Source organism: Erythrolamprus reginae, chromosome 7 (assembly GCF_031021105.1).
Source record: "Erythrolamprus reginae isolate rEryReg1 chromosome 7, rEryReg1.hap1, whole genome shotgun sequence".
In the NCBI taxonomy this organism is placed as follows: domain Eukaryota; kingdom Metazoa; phylum Chordata; class Lepidosauria; order Squamata; family Dipsadidae; genus Erythrolamprus; species Erythrolamprus reginae.
In genome coordinates this window covers 4,073,487-4,092,765 of record NC_091956.1, presented here as the reverse complement: position 1 = coordinate 4,092,765, position 19,279 = coordinate 4,073,487, and the positions used below count along the sequence as shown (strand labels likewise).

At 46.8% G+C, this 19,279-nt stretch overlaps 1 protein-coding gene across 2 annotated transcripts in view; it reads right to left on the bottom strand.

Annotated features, from left to right (window-relative positions):
* Window positions 1-19,279, bottom strand: part of SMOX (spermine oxidase) — a 45,225-nt gene that overhangs the window by 11,202 nt on the left and 14,744 nt on the right. For both annotated transcript variants that reach the window (XM_070756868.1, XM_070756867.1), the window contains exon 2: window positions 4,458-4,692. In XM_070756868.1, coding sequence (XP_070612969.1) covers window positions 4,458-4,665 — 208 coding nt within the window. In that variant the 5' untranslated portion in view covers window positions 4,666-4,692. The remainder of the gene's footprint in view (window positions 1-4,457; window positions 4,693-19,279) is intronic.

Sequence of the window (19,279 nt, the reverse complement as noted above, 5' to 3'; positions counted from 1 at the left end):
TGCTCAAGACCTTCCACCATTCTTGTAGCCCGACTTTGGACCAGTTCAATTTTGTCAATATCTTTTTGTAGGTGAGGTCTCCAGAACTGAGCACAGTATTATTCCAAATGGGGTCTCACCAGCGCTCTACAGAGTGGGATCACAATCTCCCTCTTCCTGCTTGTTATACCTCTAGCTATGCAGCCAAGCATCCTACTTACTTTCCCTACCGGAATAGTTCACACCTCTGCCAATCTTGGGCGAATCGACACGCTTGAATTGCCCCCCGCTTCACGAATCGCGCCAAGTCTTTGAGAAAATGAGACCCATCGTTCTCGTGAGAAAGCCGGAGCGATCGTGCCATTTCTCAAAACATCATCTTTGCCGGTCGGCAGCAACATCCCGGCAGTCCCTACATAAAGAGCAGAGCCAGGAAACATCGCACAGGTGTGTTGACAGTGGCGATAGTCCTCTAGAGAGTTGGACCCTGAAGGACTTCCGTCCTGTCTGGCAGAACGCCCCGGCCAGCATTCTATTTTCTGACTCCGGCGTTTTGGCAGCCGATGACCCACTTCCCGTTCCAGAATTGTGGCCAAGTGCCGGACAAGGTTCTTTCATTCCCCATTGAAAAGGCGGATGCCAGACTTGTCAAGTTTCCTTTCTTTGACTGCTTCCCTCCCCGAAGCTCTTCAGATGCCTCCTGTTTTAATGGACTGCTGGGTGTTGATCAACTCAACGGGAGACCATGATGTCACATCAGGAGGAAACGAGGACAAGCTGAAGTTGTCCCAGTTAATAAAATAAGCTCTGTGTCAGGCCGAAGCCATCGTTTTGAGTTCTCAAATGCTATCCGAGCCCTGTGTTAGGCCGAAGCCATCGTTTGAGTTCTCAAATGCTATCCGAGCCCTGTGTTAGGCCGAAGCCATCGTTTGAGTTCTCAAATGCTATCCGAGCCCTGTGTTAGGCCGAAGCCATCGTTTGAGTTCTCAAATGCTATCCAAGCCCTATGTCAGGCCGAAGCCATCGTTTGAGTTCTCAGATTGCTATCTGAGCCCTGTGTCAGGCTGAAACCATCATTTGAGTTCTCGGATGCTATCCGAGCCCTATGTCAGGCCGAAGCCATTGTTTGAGTTCTTGGATGCTATACGAGCCCTGTGTCAGGCCGAAGCCATTGTTTGAGTTCTTGGATGCTATACGAGCCCTGTGTCAGGCCGAAACCATTGTTTGAGTTCTTGGATGCTATACGAGCCCTGTGTCAGGCCGAAGCCATCGTTTGAGTTCTCAGATTGCTATCTGAGCCCTGTGTCAGGCCGAAGCCATTGTTTGAGTTCTTGGATGCTATCGGAGCCCCATGTCAGGCCGAAGCCATCTTTTGAGTTGTCAGATACTATCTAAGCCCTTTGTTAGGCTGAAGCCATCGTTTGAGTTTTCAGATGTTTCTGAGCCCTGTGTCGGGCCAAAGCATTGTTTGAGTTCCCAAATGCTATCCAAGCCCTGTGTCAGGCTAAAGACATTATTTGAGTTCTCAAATGCTATCTGAGCCCTGTGTCAGGCCGAAGCCATCGTTTGAGTTCTCATATGCTATCCGAGCCCTGTGTCAGGCCGAAGCCACAGTTTGGTTTATCTGATGGTATCCGAGCCCTGTGTCAGGCCGAAGCCATCGTTTGAGTTTTCAAATGCTATCCGAGCCCTGTATCAGGCCGAAGCCATTGTTTGAGTTCTTGGATGCTATACAACCCCATGTGTCAGGCCGAAGCCATCGTTTGAGTTCTCATATGCTATCCGAGCCCTGTGTCAGGCCGAAGCCATTGTTTGAGTTCTCATATGCTATCCGAGCCCTGTGTCAGGCCGAAGCCACCGTTTGGTTAGAGATGAGGAAGGTTAGAGATGAGCGTCCTCATTCCATTTCCCTCCAAGTGTGAAGTGCGCACTGTAATACGCTACCTGAATGCTAAGGGCATGAACGCTGCTGCAATGGGGGCCCAAGATTTGCGCGCGATGGGTGTCCAAGATTTTTCTTGCCAATTGCTGAGTTTTGAATGTTTTTGGCTGAAGGAGAATGGGTATGGCGCCACTGCATTGATTGACGTTTGCTCTCTGGATTATGCCTTCTGCCGCACGATTCCCAGCGACCGATTAAGTCCCACAGACTTGGCCTTCTCCGGGTCCCGTCGACGAAACAATGTCATCTGGCAGGCCCCAGAGGAACATTAAACTGCAGTTTCCATTGCTTTGACCATTTATCTAGTAAAGCTAAATCATTTGCCATATTACAGACGCCTCCAGGAATGTCGATGATCTACTGACCCCTGGCACTGCTCGTTCTCTTCCGCTGGCTTCCCGCTACGCGATAGTAATACCAACTTCCCCCGCCAGAGCTACGTGCCTTGTAACTTTCTGGATAACCCTCGTAGATAAATAAACCCTCAGAGAAAAACAATAGGAGAAAAGGATCCACAGTTATCCTGGAAGTAAGACTAGCCTGCCAGTTGTGATGCTGTTGCACATAAATCATGTGGGTTTGTGGCCTTTTGCCCTGATAATTTTTTCTCCTTTAAAAAAACGAAAAAGAAAAAAGTTTTCTACATGCATGCCCGAAAGGACCGACGTGTCAGCTGAGGACAGGATACAAGAAAGAAACAGGCACAGCTTATTGAGGATTTAAATCACATTTAATTGCTCCACTGTTGCAAGAATTGTTTGTTTTTGCCCAAATTGCTCCACGCTGCTCTTCTAGGGACGTGGTGCTATTTATAGAGCATTCCGCCCCCCACACTTCAAAAGACGGAAGAGAAGGTATTTATAATACCGATGGATAAGCGCTCCGGCCAAAATCAAAGAGCCGCATCCGTCCGGAGTTGATGAAAAACAGGAGAATTTCTCACTCAATCTTCGTTGGGAGAGAACGGAAGGGCCTTTGGACCCTGGTAAACAATGACGGAATTGTGTCCCGAAAGATATTAGAGGAAGGGTAAACTGAGGCAACCTGGCCCAGAGATAGAATCGACAGAGCAGGTTTTAATAAGGGCGTGACTCATTTTGCGGTTTAAAAGAAACCACTCTGGCCGGGAAATTATTCACGCCAACGGAAGTTCAGATCGGAAATAACAAAGAATTCGTTTAGTGACCATTCGAAAGGACAACGACGCTGGGGGGAAAGGACCATTTTCCCCACATACTTGGCAGAATTTGACTTAGTAAGAAATTTTGAGTTTAATGGAAAAAGATTTGGGGAGAGTTACATAGAAACATAGAAACTTAGAAGATTGACAGCAGAAAAAGACCTCATGGTCCATCTAGTCTGCCCTTATACTATTTCTTGTATTTTATCTTAGGATGGATATGTTATCCCAGGCATGTTTAAATTCAGTTACTGTGGATTTACCAACCACGTCTGCTGGAAGTTTGTTTCAAGGATCTACTACTCTTTCAGTAAAATAATATTTTCTCACGTTGCTTTTGATCTTTCCCCCAACTAACTTCAGATTGTGTCCCCTTGTTCTTGTGTTCACTTTCCTATTAAAAACACTTCCATCCTGAACCTTATTTAACCCTTTAACATATTTAAATGTTTCGATCATGTCCCCCCTTTCCCTTCTGTCCTCCAGACAATACAAACTGAGTTCATGAAGTCTTTCCTGATACGTTTTATGCTTAAGACCTTCCACCATTCTTGTAGCCCGTCTTTGCACCTGTTCAATTTTGTCAATATCTTTTTGTAGGTGAGGTCTCCAGAACTGAACACAGTATTCCAGATGTGGTCTCACCAGCGCTCTATATAAGCGCTCTATATAAGGGGATCACAATCTCCCGCTTCCTGCTTGTTATACCTCTAGCTATGCAGCCAAGCATCCTACTTGCTTTTCCTACCACCCGACCACACTGCTCACCCATTGTGGGACTCAGAAATCACTACCCCTAAATCCTTCTCTTCTGAAGTTTTTGCTAACACAGAACTGCCAATGCAATACTCAGGTTGAGGATTCCTTTTCCCCAAGTGCATTATTTTACATTTGGAAACATTAAACTGCAGTTTCCATTACTTTGACCATTTATCTAGTAAAGCTAAATCATTTACCATATTACAGACCCCTCCAGGAATATGAACCCTATTGCACACTTTAGAGTCATCGGCAAATAGGCAAACATTCCCTACCAGACCTTCACCTATGTCACTCACAAACATATTAAAAAGAATAGGACCCAGAACAGACCCTTGTGGCACACCGCTTGTAACCTGTCTCATTAAATCTTTCCTGATACGTTTTATGCTTAAGACCTTCCACCATTCTTGTAGCCCGTCTTTGGACCCGTTCAATTTTGTCCATATCTTTTTGTAGGTGAAGTCTCCAGAACTGAACACAGTAGTTGACCTTGTAGGTCATCTAGTCCAATCCCCTTGCTCAAGCAGGAAACCCTACTCCGTTTTCAGAAAAATCACTCCCGGAATTGAAAGTCCCGAGGCGCCGCCCCCTTACCGAGTTTCACGCTTTGGACTCTGCCTCCGATTCGATCCGACGCTTCGAGAACTGTCACATCCGTGAATCCGTTTTCTAGGAGGGTTTTGGCTGCCGAGAGGCCAGCGAGGCCCGCTCCGATCACTACTATTCGCGGCTGTCGTGCTCCTCGTGGGCCACCACTAAGAGGATCATCCGTACTCTCTGCCGATGTATCACCACTTTGCATGCCGTCCAAACTCTCTTTCTAATGAACCTGCCGAGAGATTTAAATATATAGATATATATATCCCTTCAGTAGATCCACAACACCAAGGCTTTTCCTCCCGTCCCTTAAGTTCCCTTCCAGTCCGGCTCTCGAGACTGTGGAAGAATCGTCCGAGCGACAGGATAAGCTGACCTAAAAATCCTGCATTCGCTGGAATTCGCCGAAAACCAGCTTGGAATAAAAAATGCCTCCGACTTGAAGGATGAAAAGCTTCAGAAACTACCCAGTGAGCAAAAAGAAGCATTTTTAAAGCAGGCACCCATTTTAAGAGCTGGGGTTTCTTTTTATAGATACGTCGGAGCTACCAGAGGGGCAATTTTGTGGTTGAGGATTTTTTTTTTTAAGAAAAAAATGAAGACGCTGCCCCGTGGATTGGCTTCTTGAGACTCACAGCAACACAAAGATAACAGCTGTTGTGGTTAGCTCTGGCCCAGCTCCTGCCCCAAGGACTGTGGATGTGGGGGAGACATCCACATGCTGCAGGCCTGTTTTGCCCCCCCTGGTGGAATCTGCTGATGAAGGCTCCTCTGACCAAGAAGACATGAGTGACAGGGAAGAGGAGAGTGTGGCAGACAGCTCAGAAGGAGATCAATTATCTCGCTCCTCCTTGGATTCAGAACAAGAGTTAATGATACAGCCACGCATGCGGAGAGCGATGCATAGGCAGCAACAACTGAGAGATTATTATCAAAGAACATGAGGCCACCTGTGGTTGGGTGGGGCTGTGGTCATTAGTGAGGCTGCTATAAATAGCAGCCTGTGGGTTTGGCCATTGTGGAGGATTATCTGATCGTTGTGTTTCGTGACTGCTTTGCTGACTTTGACCTTTGTGTGCTGATTTTTCCCCGCTTTGAAACTAAACCAGAGCAAAGTGTGTTTCACTTTGTGAAAGAAGAAGGACTGTGAATTGCCTCACAGCTGCAAGCTAAGTATCACAGAACTGATAAGGGACTGGTACCAATTACCAGTTTGTTTGGAGACCAGTGCTCTTGGCTATACCAAAAGAGGGCTTAGTTTAAGTGAATTTTCATTATAAAGAACATTGTTTTGAATTTTCAAACGTGTGTGTGTCTGAAATTTGTACCTGTGAATTTTGGGGAGGATTCTACCAGACAGCCCGACAGAACAACAGCTGACCTATTTTTTTAGGGGGGGGGGGGTCAAGGATCCCACTGGATTCTTGGAAGTGGTGGAGTTAGGGTACCCCGAAATTAACAACAGAGCTCAGCAGAAGAGATGCGGCAATATTGCACATAACGCCTGGGGAATGCTGGGAGTTATTATTTATTAGATTTTTATGCCACCCCTCTCAAAGGACTCAGAGCGGCTCACAACAACAGTAGATACAATAAAATACAAATCCAATATAAACTATATTTAAAAACCCATTATTATAAAAAAACCTAACAATTCTAAAACAATCATACCAATCGCACATGTTGAGTCAGGAAAGGTAAGGGGACAGGTCAATCCCCCCATGCTTGGCAGTATAGATGGGTCTTCAACATCTTACGGAAGGCAAGGAGGGTGGGGGCAATTCGAATCTCAGGGAGAGTTGATTCCAGAGGGCTGGGGCTGCCACAGAGAAGGCTCTTCCCCTAGGTCCCGCCAGACGACATTGTTTAGTCGACGGGACCCGGAGAACGCCGACTCTGTGGGACCTAATCGACCGCAGAAGGCGGTCCCGGAGGTATTCTGGTCCGATGCCATGTAGGGCTTTATAGGTCATTACCAACACTTTGAATTGTGACCGGAAACTGATCGGCAGCCAATGCAAGCTGCGGAGTGTTGACGAGGCATGGGCGTGCCTAGGGAGGCCCATGATAGCTCGTGCGGCCGCATTCTGCATGATCTGACGTTTCCGAATACTTTACAAAGTGTACAGAGCATTGCAATTCTAGCGCAAAGGACCGACCTCTGCGCTAGAATTGGAAAACTGTTGCTGAGATTTTAAATTCCCGCGCTACAGTGCACAGTAAAGGGGGAAAGGTGGGAAAGAAAGAGGACAATTGGTGGCCCGCTTTCCTTCCAGACCCTTTAACCCTTTCTCCTTCCGGCTAGGATGGGTAAGCCCCTTACCGTGGGTAGTGGTGGTGGTTGCGGATCCGCTGGACCGCCGCCAACCCGATGTCCGTCCACGGGAGTGTGGGCTGGGGGCGCAGATCCACCGGCCCCGCCAGCCCGATGTCAGTCTGTGGGGGTGGAGTGGGCAGATCCACCGGCCCAACGATGTCCATCTGTGGAGGGGAGAGTGGATCCGCCGGCCCTGCCGGCCCCGCCAGCCCAATGTCCATCCATGGGGGTGGGGTGGCCGGATCCGCCGGACTGACAATGTCCATCCGTGGGGGGGGCGCTGACCAGGGACTGCCAAAAGTCATGTGGCCTAGCGGCGCACCCCGCCACCGAGCTTCTTGCCGTCCGTGGGGGGGGGGGGGGCGATGCCGAACGCGGTCCGTCCGTGATGAGGGGTGCAGGGCAGGCACAGGCAGCCCCAGGAGAGAAAGAGGGAGGGAGAGAAAGGAAAGAGAGGTAAAAGGAGGGAGAGAAAGAGGGAATGAAGGAGAGAGAGAAAGAAAGAGTGAGAGATATAAAGGATAGTGAGAAAGAGGGAGGGAGAGAAAGGGAGGGAAAGAAAGGAAAGAGATGAGAGAGGAAGGAGGAGAAAGGAGAGGGAGCGAATTATGGATGTCAGAACTCACGTACGCGTGATAGCGTGCGTCCACACTTTATTTATTTATTTATTTATCTATCTATTTATTTATTTATTTAGACTTTTATGCCGCCCAGTCCCAAAGGGACTGCTGCTCAGACACTATACTTTTCCGCCCACACCGGAAAAAAATTAGAGGGAACACTGGTGGGGGCTATTCGAATCTCTGGAGGGAGTTGATTCCAGAGGGCCAGGGCCGCCACAGAGAAGGCTCTTCCCCTAAGTCCCCGCCAGCCGACAAGTCCCCCCCCCCCGGGGTTTCTCCTTTTTTTCCTAAAGAATCTGAAGCCTTTACAAGCAAACTGTCCGAACCCATGAAAGGAAGGAATTTATGAGCATCTCCCTGAAGATAAGGCTTGATTTATACAACTAGATCTGGCAGGAAAAGATCTAGCCTACCCTGTGTATGTTCCCACCATTGTCCTCTGGGATAAAATAAAACAAATATTCCCGTTGGCATCAAAACAGGGGTCTTATCTGGTTCCAGGAAAAATGGGGGCATCTGGATTTGATTAAAAAAAATTTTTTTGATGCCTACTTTAAACTGCTGAGCAGAAGATGGTGGATTCGATTTACCTTCACTACCAGTGCGCATCGCGACCGGGGGAGATTGCTATCACCGCCGCCATCGGCGCACTGCAGTTGCCTTGTGCGCTCGTCCACAGGGTCTTTGCTTCTGAGCATGTGTAGGAAGCAAAAACGCACTGAAATCTTGTGAGGGGAGTGTGCGCGAGAGAGATTTCAGCGATTTGTTTTTTACTTTCCCTTGTGCATAAAAGCAAAAAACCACCAAAACCTCACACAGATGCACATTCCCTCGCGGGATTTCGCTTCTGCGCATGCGCGCGAAGCAAAAGATACGAAAAATTGAAGAAACAAGATGTTTTGAGACTGTACGGGTAATCCTCGACTTTTAAGCATTCATTTCGCGCAGTGGTTCTCAACCTTTCTAACGCCGCGACCCCTTAACACCGTTCCTCGTGTTGTGGTGACCCCCAACCATAGGTGAAGCACCGATTCTCCGAACAGAGCTTTAAGCCGATTGGCAGGGAGGTCAGAGGGACACGGCCCACTGTAAGCGCCTGATTGGTCGGATTGCTATTACCGCCACTACTGGTGCACTGCATGCACAGCTTCAGTTTTCTTGTGCGCGTGTCCCAAGCGTGGTTTTGCTTCTGCGCATGTGCAGGAAGAAAAAATGTGTTAAAATCTTGTGAGAGAGCATGTACGCGAGAGAGATTTCAGCAAATTTTTTGCTTCTGCGTATGCGCGGAAGCAAAAAAAGTCACCGGAATTTCACACACGTGCGTGTCCCCTCGCGAGAATTCGCTTCTGTGCATGAAGCAAAAAATACAAAACAAGATGGCGGCACCCACAGGATTGGCACCGCAGTTGCGCGCAAACTGTGCTATCTGGCGGCCGCTACCAGTGCAACCCACCACTGATCGTGATGTTTTGCACGCATGTGCGCATTTTTTCCTGGGTTTTCACTTCCGCGCACGCTCAGAAGGTGGCTGCTTTTTCACCTGGACTTTCTTGTTTTCTTTGAAGACGTTTCGCTTCTCATTCCAGAAGCTTCTTCAGCCCTGACAGGATCGTGGGGGGATGGAAGGTTTGATATTCCTTGCAGGCGGCTGCATCCTTTTAGAGGGCCGGTCGGGCCACTTGGGAGGTTTTTCTGTGTCCTCAGATGTCCCAGAGATACTTTTTCAAGAGGCAACTGGACTACTTGGTTTTTTTTCTTTTGAAGACGTTTCCCTCCTCATCCAAGAGGCTTCTTCGGTTCTGACAGGATCGTGGGCGAATGGAAGGAGTGATATTCCTTGCAGGCTGCTGGGCCTTTGCGTCCTTCCGTTTGTTTACGTCTCCTTTGCAAGCCCAGCATAAACGGAAGGAGGAAACCTCGGGCAGACGCCTCGAGTCTCCAAAATGCCACTTGTGTAATTTCCTGCCATCCGCCAAAGCGTTTTGCTTGGCAGGCCGTTTTCAAGCCTTCCCCATTTGACAGAACGAAACCGCCGATCAGAACATCAGATCAACAGGTGCTTCTTTTTTTTTTTTAAAGTGATTTTTACTGAGTTTATAAATATTAAAAAAGGCATTACATAATTTATCATGTGTTTGCTTATTTTGACTATACAGGTAGTCCCCAACTTATGATGTTGATCCGTTCCTACGGGGCGTCATAAGCCGAATTTCCGTGTAACTCGGAATACTGTATTCCGATTTACATGAATGGAGGCGGCGGTGGCGGCGTCTTCAAGGGACCAACAGCCGGTCCTTCTCGGCGCTGCGTTGCTGCAGCTTCCGAGGCCGCCTACCGCGGAGATCCCCTCACCCGAACGGAGGTGGCAATGCAACGCCAAGAAGGACCGGCTGTTGGTTCCTTGAAGCTGCCCTCACCGCCGCCGCCATTCGGCCAAAGGGATCTCCACGGTGAGTGGCGGCAGTGGCTCCGAGGCCGCCCACCGCGGAGATCCCCTCGCCCAGAGGCGGCGGCGGTGTCTTCAAGGGACCAACAGCCAGTCCTTCTTGGCGCTGCATTGCTGCAGTCTCCGAGGCCGCCCACCGCGGAGATCCCCTCACCTGAACAGAGGCGGCAATGCAGCGCCGAGAAGGACAGGCTGTTGGTTCCTTGAAGACGCCGACGACGCCTCTGTTCGGGCGAAGGGATCTCCATGGTGGGTGGCGGCGGTGGCTCTGAGGCCGCCCACAGTGGAGATCCCCTTGCCCGAACGAAAGTGGGGACGGTGGCAGCCTTGGAGGCTGCAGCAATGCAGCACCAAGAAGGACCGGCTGTTGGTCCCTTGAAGCCGCCGCCGCCTCCGTTCAGGCAAGGGGGTCTCCGCGGGGTCTCCAAAGTCGCCACCCACTGCGGAGATCCCTTCACCCAAACGGAGGTGGTGGCGGCAGCGATGGCTTCGAAGCTGTCCCCGGGTCGTCGTAATGATGAAATGTCGTACGTCGGGGACGACGTAACCCGGGGACTACCTGTACATATGTCTTGAAGTACAAAACAACACAAAACAACAGGTGCTTCTTCACTTACAACCAGTAGCGGGTTCCGGTTGATGTTATAGCACCTTTAGCGAAAACTGAGCTGCGTATCTACATACCCGAGCGATATTTTGCTTCTGCGCATGAGCAGGAAGCAAAATCTTACGAGGGGACGTACCTGAGATTTCGGCGGGTCTTTTGCTTCTGCGCATGCACGGAAGCAAAAATAGGCTGAAATTTCTCTTATCCACACGTCCCTTCGCGAGATTTTGCTTCCCGCGCATACGCAGAAGCAAAGATGTCACTCAGACGAGCATGTGTGCACGCCAAAGATGCGGAAGAGGCCAGAACAAGGCCGAAATAGCGCTACCCTAGTCTCCCTCAATTTTAAAATTCAGCAAAAACATGTGACACATAGAGAATATAGTTTGTCGGCTATGAACAAATTACAGGAAGCTGTGACGCTCCTTCAATATACCAGGGTGATCCGACAGAAAAGAAAATACAGTAATCCCTCGCTACTTCGCATTTTACCTTCCGCGGATTCGCTATTTTACGGGTTTTTGCAAAGGGGAAAAAACGCTAGGGGGCGGGGACGGTTTGTGCGTCTGTGTGGGGAGTGCAGCAGTGGCCTCTTTCAGCCCGCGCGGTAGCTAAGAGAAGCTGGTCTCTCTCAGCGGTCAGCAGCGGTGGGCTGTTAACGATACAGGGAGGGTTGAAAAGTCCAAATACTCATTAAATACATACAAAAACAGCATTCCTGTACTTCGCGGATAATAGGAAGGTGAACCCAAGAACAAGGGGGCACAATCTGAGGTTACTTGGGGGAAAGATCAGAAGCAACGTGAGAAAATATTGTTTTACTGAAAGAGTAGTAGATGCTTGGAACAAACTTCCAACAGACATGGTTGGTAAATCCACAGTAACTGAATTTAAAGATGCCTGGGATGAACATAGATCCACCCTAAGATAAAATACAGGAGTATAAGGGTATAAGATGGGCCAGGAGGTCTTTTTCTGCCGTCAATCTTCTAGGTTTCTAGGTTTGTTCCCATTTACAGAACAAAACACGAAGGGCTTTTTGTCTTAGGCACTACCGGTGCAGGGGCGCACACGTCGGTGCGAGATTCAGCTTCTGCGCATGTGCCGCAACCAAATCTCACATGCGGATGCTCGCCCGCATGGGATTTCGTCTATTTTCGGCGATTTCTTTGCTTCTGCGCATGCACAGAAGCAAAAAAACCCACTGAAAATAGGCAAAATGTCCTTGTGTGAGATTTTGCTTGTGGCGCATGCGCAGAATCCAAATCTCATGTCAACATGTGCGTGCACATATTATATGCATTGTGATTTTCGTTACCACATTGCTGTGTAGGTGCAGCCTGGAAGTGGAACAAAACAAAGCAAAAATGTGGTTTTGGAGTAGGGACAAAAATCCAGATGTTCTACTTTTCTCCAAATCGCACGCACACAAACACATGTTTTCTTTTGATTCGTTTGCGCAGGAGAACAAGGGGTTTTTTTGTGGCGGGGGAGTTAGGGACAAAATCCAGCTGTGCTTTCCACATCCCCCCCCCCCAAAAAAAGGGGGGACATGCTTGCCTTGCACGCATACACACTCAGAGACACAAGTTCTTTTCCATTCACATCCACAAAAAAGCAAGACTAATTTTGCAGCCAGGGCAAAATCCATTCGTATTTTCCACCTTTTCTCCAAAGGGAAAATGTTTCCATTTACTTTCATTGACGAACCAAGGCAACGTATGTCCCAGATACCTGTTCTGTCCAACTGGTTTTTATTTATTTTATTTAAATTTATAAGCCTGATGGACTCAGAGTTCTTCTGCCACACTGCATTTCCACCATAACGCAAAACAGCCTGGATGGATGGATGGATGGATGGATGGATGGATGGATGGATGGAAGGAAGGAAGGAAGGAAGGAAGGAAGGAAGGAAGGAAGGAAGGAAGGAAGGAAGGAAGGAAGGAAGGAAGGAAGGAAAGATGGATAGATAGGTAGGTAGGTAGAGGTAGGTAGATAAGTAGATAGATAAATGGAGAGAGAGAGAGAGAGGGAGAGAGGCAGGCAGGCAGACAATGATAGACGGATAGACAGATAGAAGAAAGAAGAAAGGAAGGAAGGAAGGAAGGAAGGAAAGAAAGACAGACAAGAAAGAATGGAGGAAAGGAAGAAGAGGGGGAAAGAAGGAACAGAGGGTTGAAGGAAGGGAAAGAAGAAAAAGAAGGAAGGAAGAGAAACATAGAAACATAGAAGTCTGACAGCAGAAAAAGACCTCATGATCCATCTAGTCAGCCCTTATACTATTTTCTGTATTTTATCTTAGGATGGATCTATGTTTATCCCAGGCATGTTCAAATTCAGTGACTGTGGATTTATCAACCACGTCTGCTGGAAGTTTGTTCCAAGGATCTACTACTCTTTCAGTCAAATAATATTTTCTCATGTTGCTTTTGATCTTTCCCCCAACTAACTTCAGATGGTGCCTTCTTGTTCTTGTGTTCACTTTCCTATTAAAAACCCCTCCTGGACCTTATTTAACCCTTTAACATATTTAAATATGTTAAAGAAGAAAGGAATAGAGGGATGAAGGAAAGAAAAGAGGGAACGAAGGAAGAAGGAAGGTAAAACAAAAGGGAGGGAAGGAGGGAAGAAGGACTGACAGCTTATCCTTAATTCCAGGTCCCTTCTCTCCTTTGTCTCCATCCATTGCTTCTTGCCCTGCCTTCTGGTGCTTTGGGGAATAAGTTGACCCCCCTCTTTTTTGTGGCCGCCCCTCAAACGCCACCCTACTAATCTCCTGTCACTCCTTGGTCCTTCCTTTCTCTGGATTAGCCAAACCCAGATCCTGCATCCGTTTCTTCCGAAGTTTTCGTGTCCAGGCCTCGAATCCACTTACTTCGCTTTCCTCTCAATTCCGTTTCGGGCTCTGAATCCAGATGTTGTGGAGTTTAAACGCACTCGCACACAACTACACACACTCTGTTGCCGAGTTCACCAGGAGTTCACCCTGGAGAGCAGGGCTGGTTGGGCGCAGCTGCCGCGGAGCAGGTGGGGACGCGGTTCAAACTGGTAAAAGAAGTTTATTTGTGGCATCTCCTGGGTGGGACTTCGATGACGCTCGGATGCTTCAAATTCTTTTCCTTATTATTATTTTTTTCCCCAGCAAAGGCCAAAGCCAGTTTCAGAGAATTGCAGAATATCCGGAGTTGGAAGGGACCTTGGAGGTCTTCTAGTCCAGCTCCCTGCTCTACCATTTCGGAAAAAGGGTTATCCAAACTCTTGGTTAAAAACCTCCAGTGAGGGAACACTCACAACTTCCGGTGGCAAGTCGTTCCACTGGTCCTCACTGTCAGGAAATTCCTCCTTAGTTCTAAGTTGCTTCTCTCTTTGTTTAGTTTCCACCCATTGCTTCTTGTGATTCCCTCAAGTGCTTTGGAGAATAGGTTGACTCCTTCTTCTTCGTGGCAGGCCCTGAGATATTGGAAGACTGCTATCAGGTCTCCCCTGGTCCTTTTTTTCAGAAGGAAAAAGGAGGGAGGGAGGGAAGGAAAGAAGGAAATGGAGGAGGAGAGGGAAGAGGAGAGAGGGCGGGAAGGAAGGAAGGAAGGAAATGGAGGAGGGGAGAGGAGGGAGGGAGGGAGGGAAGGAAGGAAGGAGAGAAATGGAGGAGGGGAAGGAAGAGGAGGCAGGGCGGGTGGGAAGAAAGGAAGGAAGGATGGAAATGAAGGAGGGGAGGGAAGAATAGGGAGGTAAGGAAGGAAGGAAGGAAGGAAGGAAATGGATGAGGGGAAAGAGGAGGGAGGGAGAGAGGGCAAAAAGGAAGGAAGGGGAGAAATAGATGAGGGAGGGAGGAATGAGGTCAGTAGGTGAGAGAGAGGAAGAAGTAAGAATAGAAGGAAGAAAAGAAATGGAGGAGGGAGGGAGGAAAGAGGAAAGGAGGGAGGGACAAAGGGAAAGAGGGAGAAAAAATGGAGGAGGGAGGAAAGAGGAAGAGAGGAGGGAGGGAGGAATGAAGGAAGAAGGGAGGGAGGGAGGGAAGAAAGAAAGAAAGAAAGAAAGAAAGAAAGAAAGAAAGAAAGAAAGAAAGAAAGAAAGAAAGACACGCTCATTTTTGGCACCCAAGAAGAAAAAGCTTCGCCACCACTAACACAGCACAGGAGGGAAAAGGTCTTCTAAGCCAGAGACGGCTGCTGCTCCTATTTTGCACGCCCACGTGTCAAAACATCTACACACATCTATGCAAACCTCGCGAGGGTCTCCAAAGCCCCTGCAACGTGTCAAGGATTTTCAAAGCGCAGAACCTTTCCATTTGCAATTGAATCCAGCTGCAGGATCCTCCGGCTTTCCAACAACCACAACCCAGAGACGATGGCTCGCCCACAGAAACCGAGAGACCCTGCAATTTTAGACACGGAGGATAAACCTCCAGGGCTGGGAAGTCCATTCTGCAGAGCTGGAAGGGCCAAGAAAATGACGACAGTGCTTAGAGTGGCCAAGGGACAGAACTGGGGGACGGCTTCAGATGAGCCAGGCGCTTCCAGCCGCCACGTGTCTGAAAAGAAAGAGCCCAGGGGGGAAAAAAATATATGTATTTGGGATATTTGCAAAGCTCCACCAGCTGGAAAAGCGACTAGCGGGTTAGTAGTCCTCAACGTACGACCACAGCTTGAGCCCAGAACTGATGGGGCGAAGGGAGAAATCCGTGAAGTGAGTTTGCTCCGCTTTACGACGTTTGCCGCTTCATTTGTTAAGTGAACCACAGCAGTTGTTCAATTAGGAGAATGGAATGGAAGACAGAGCAGAATGGAATGGAATGGAATGGAAAGAGCAAAATAGAATAGAATAGAATAGAATAGAATAGAAAAGAAAATAATAGAATAGCATAGAAAACAGAATAAAATAGAGAATGGAACGGAAAGGAACAGGGCAGAATAGAATAGAATAAGGAATAAAGAATGGGATGGAATAGAATAGAATAGAATAAGGAATAAAGAATCGAATCGAATAGAACAGATCAGAAAAGATAGAATAGAATAAGGAATAAAGAATTGAATCGAATGGAAAACAGAATACAATAGAAAACAGGATATAATAGAATAGTGAATAGAATAAAGAATAAAACAGAATAGAAAACAGAATAGAATAAGGATTAAAGAATAGAATAGAAAACAGAATAGAATAAAATAAGGAATAAATAATAGAATAAAATAGAAAACAGAATAGAAAACGGGATAGAACAGGGTAGAATAGAATAGGGAATAGAATAAGGAATAAAATAGAATAGAATAGAATAGAAAACAGAACAGAATAGAAATAAAATAGAATAGAACAGAACAGAACAGAAAACAGAACAGAATAGAAGAAAACAGAATAAAATAGAAAACAGAGCAGAACAGAATTCTTTATTGGCCAACAGTGACAAAACCACAGCTGAGTCAGTCCCAGGGGTGAAGGCTAGACACCAGGAGAGTTCTAGTCCAACTTTAGGCATGAAACCCGGCTGGGTGACTTGGGGCCAATAACCAGGAGACAGGGAGGATCCTCAGTGTAAACCAAATTTAGCTACATTTCCATTTTTCTTTTCTTTTTTCTTAATTGCATACCTGTAATTCCTCTAAATTACTATTCCCTCCCTCCTCTTCTGGGCTTTTTATAACCTTGGGAACTTTATAATGAGAAAGTGATTTATTTCTCTCTTTTTTTAGACTGTAACAAACCTCGAAACCCTCCCAAAATAACACACTTTGTGGTAGTCTTCAAACTGGAGAATCCTCCCCTGAGTAAAGTTGCGTGGCCAACAATATTTTTAGCAAAACTGACACTGCTATTCCTTTTACACGTCTGCTGGGGAGTAAAATGGAGCTTTGGGAGCTGATTTACAACAAGGACGCTTTTCATGTTTCGATAGCCCTCATCCCCCAAATAATTTAATAAACGCTTTAAGAAGAATAGAACATAATAGAATTCTTTATTGGCCAAGTGTGATTGGACGCACAAGGAATTTGTCTTTGGTGCAGATGCTCTCAGTGTACATAAAAGAAAATACAGTGATACCTCGTCTTACAAACCCCTCGTCATACAAACTTTTCGAGATACAAACCCAGGATTTAACATTTTTTTGCCTCTTCTTCCAAACTATTTTCACCTTACAAACCCACCACGACCGCTGGGATGCCCCGTCTCCGGACTTCTGTTGCCAGCAAAGTGCCCGTTTTTGCGCTGCTGGGATTCCCCTGAGGCTCCCCTCCGTGGGAAACACCACCTCCGGACTTCCATGTTTTTGCGATGCTGCAGGGGAATCCCAGCAACGCAAAAAACGGGCGCTTCACAGGCAACAGAAGTCCAGAGGTGGGGTTTCCCAGCGAGGGGAGCCTCAGTGCAATCGCAGCATCACAAAAACATGGAGGTCCGGAGGTGGGGTTTCGAGGCCGTGCTTTTGTGATGCTGCAATTTCGCTGAGGCTCCCCTCACTGGGAAACCCCACCTCCGGACTTCCGTTGCCAGCGAAGCACCTGTTTTTGCACTGCTGGGATTCCCCTGCAGCATCACAAAAACACGGAAGTCCAGAGGTGGGGTTTCCCATGGAGGGGAGCCTCAGGGCAATCCCAGCAGTGCAAAAATGGGCGCTTCGGCTGGCAAAAGGGGTGAGTTTTGGGCTTGCATGCATTAATCGCTTTTCCATTGATTCCTATGGGAAACATTGTTTTGTCTTACAAATTTTTCACCTTACAAACCTTGTCCCGGAACCAATTAAGTTCGTAAGACGAGGTATCACTGTACAGTGGTACCTCTACTTACAAACTTAATTCGTTCCGTGACCAGGTTCAGAAGTAGAAACGTTTGTAAGAAGAAAAACAATCGCTCACATTCAGCCAATCAAACATACATTGCTCAAAAAAATAAAGGGAACACTCAAATAACACCTCCTAGATCCGAATGAATGAAATATTCTCATTGAATCCTTTGTTCTATACAAAGTTGAATGTGCACAACAGCATGTGAAATTGATTGTCAATCAGTGTTGCTTCCTAAGTGGACAGTTTGATTTCACAGAAGTTTGATTTACTTGGAGTTATATTGTGTTGTTTAAGTGTTCCCCTTTATTTTTTTGAGCAGTTTATTTAATACCAATCAAAATCTTTCTAGCTTCTTAAACCTTAAGCCATGGTGCCTTCTTCATCTCTTTATACATTTGAATACAGCTAAACACCCTTATTTAACCTATTAATACTAAAAACAAAGAAAAAATATAAAATAATAGTAAAAAAAAAGACAAATTAAAAAAAAACAAGCCAATTTCAAACTTCACACATGGCATACATACATAGAATTAAAGAGTATATTTTGGATGTTTAGTAATAGAGAGAGAAATTATTATCTCTTTCGGGCGAGGAGAGGCCAGGCACCCTAACCCTAAATGTGAGTGACCTTTAAGCCAGTCACATGACCTTTAAGCCACCCCATCACATGATCAAGCCACTCCCACCTGGTCACACGGCAGCAAGTTTGATTTACTTGGAGTTATATTCTGTTGTTTAAGTGTTCCCATTATTTTTTGGAGCAGTATATAAATCCATTCATCTTAGCGGCCCCAAGCCTGTTGGAAAAGATGGGTCTTTAGACTCTTGCGGAAGGCAGGAAGGATGGGAGCGGTGCCAATCTCTGGAGGGAGTTGATTCCAGAGGGCAGGGGCCACCCCAGAGAAGGCTCTTCCCCTGGGCCCCGCCAGGTGACACTATCTAGCTGGAGAAGGCCAACTCTGTGGGACCTAACTGGCCGCTGAAATGATAGACGGTTTCCTGAGCAGGGGGTTAGACTAGAAGACCTCTAAGGTCCCTTTCGATTCTGTTATTCTGTTATCTCAGGAAGCAAAGGATAATATGGAAGCGGACTCAATCCATTGTTTTAGGATTTGAGAAGGTTCCTCCGAGCCTAACTGAGAACTACTTGAAGAGGAGGAAACCAGGCTAAAGGTTCACCCAGAGCACAGAAATAAATATTATTACCAGAAACTCAACCCACAAAGTCCAAAGCTAGCTGTGAAAGAGTCAAGGGCAAAGCTGGGGAGATAAAGGAGGCTTTTACTGCAGATACCGAAGAAGCTCCAATAACAAAAGAAGATCAGTTTAAGGCAAGGCCAAGAATCAAGTTTATTTTTATCGGACTCAAGAGCTGAGTAAGAGTTGGAGGAAAGCAAGTTTCCGGGAACACCGAGGACCTCTCAAAATTCTTTTTAAAAGAGGATGATGAGGGGAGCTGACCAAATGCCAGAAAAATGGTTGGGAGTGGGGAGACTGAGAAAGAGGGAATATTTTTCTTTGTACAGTATATATATATCAACTTCACAACTATGAGATACACACAGTTGGTCTACGATGCCCTGGATAGAAAAATAGAAACATAGAAGTCTGATGGCAGAAAAAGACCTCCTGGTCCATCTAGTCTGCCCTTATACTATTTTCTGTATTCTATCTTAGGATGGATATGTTTATCCCAGGCATGTTTAAATTCAGTTACTGTGGATTTACCAACCACGTCTGCTGGAAGTTTGTTCCAAGGATCTACTACTCTTTCAGTGAAATAATATTTTCTCATGTTGCTTTTCATCTTTCCCCCAACTAACTTCAGATTGTTTCCCCTTGTTCTTGTGTTCACTTGCCTATTAAAAACACTTCCCTCCTGGACCTTATTTAACCCTTTAACATATTTAAATGTTTCGATCATGTCCCCCCTTTTCCTTCTGTCCTCCAGACTATACAGATTGAGTTCATGAAGTCTTTCCTGATACGTTTTATGCTTAAGACCTTCCACCATTCTTGTAGCCCATCTTTGGACCCGTTCAATTTT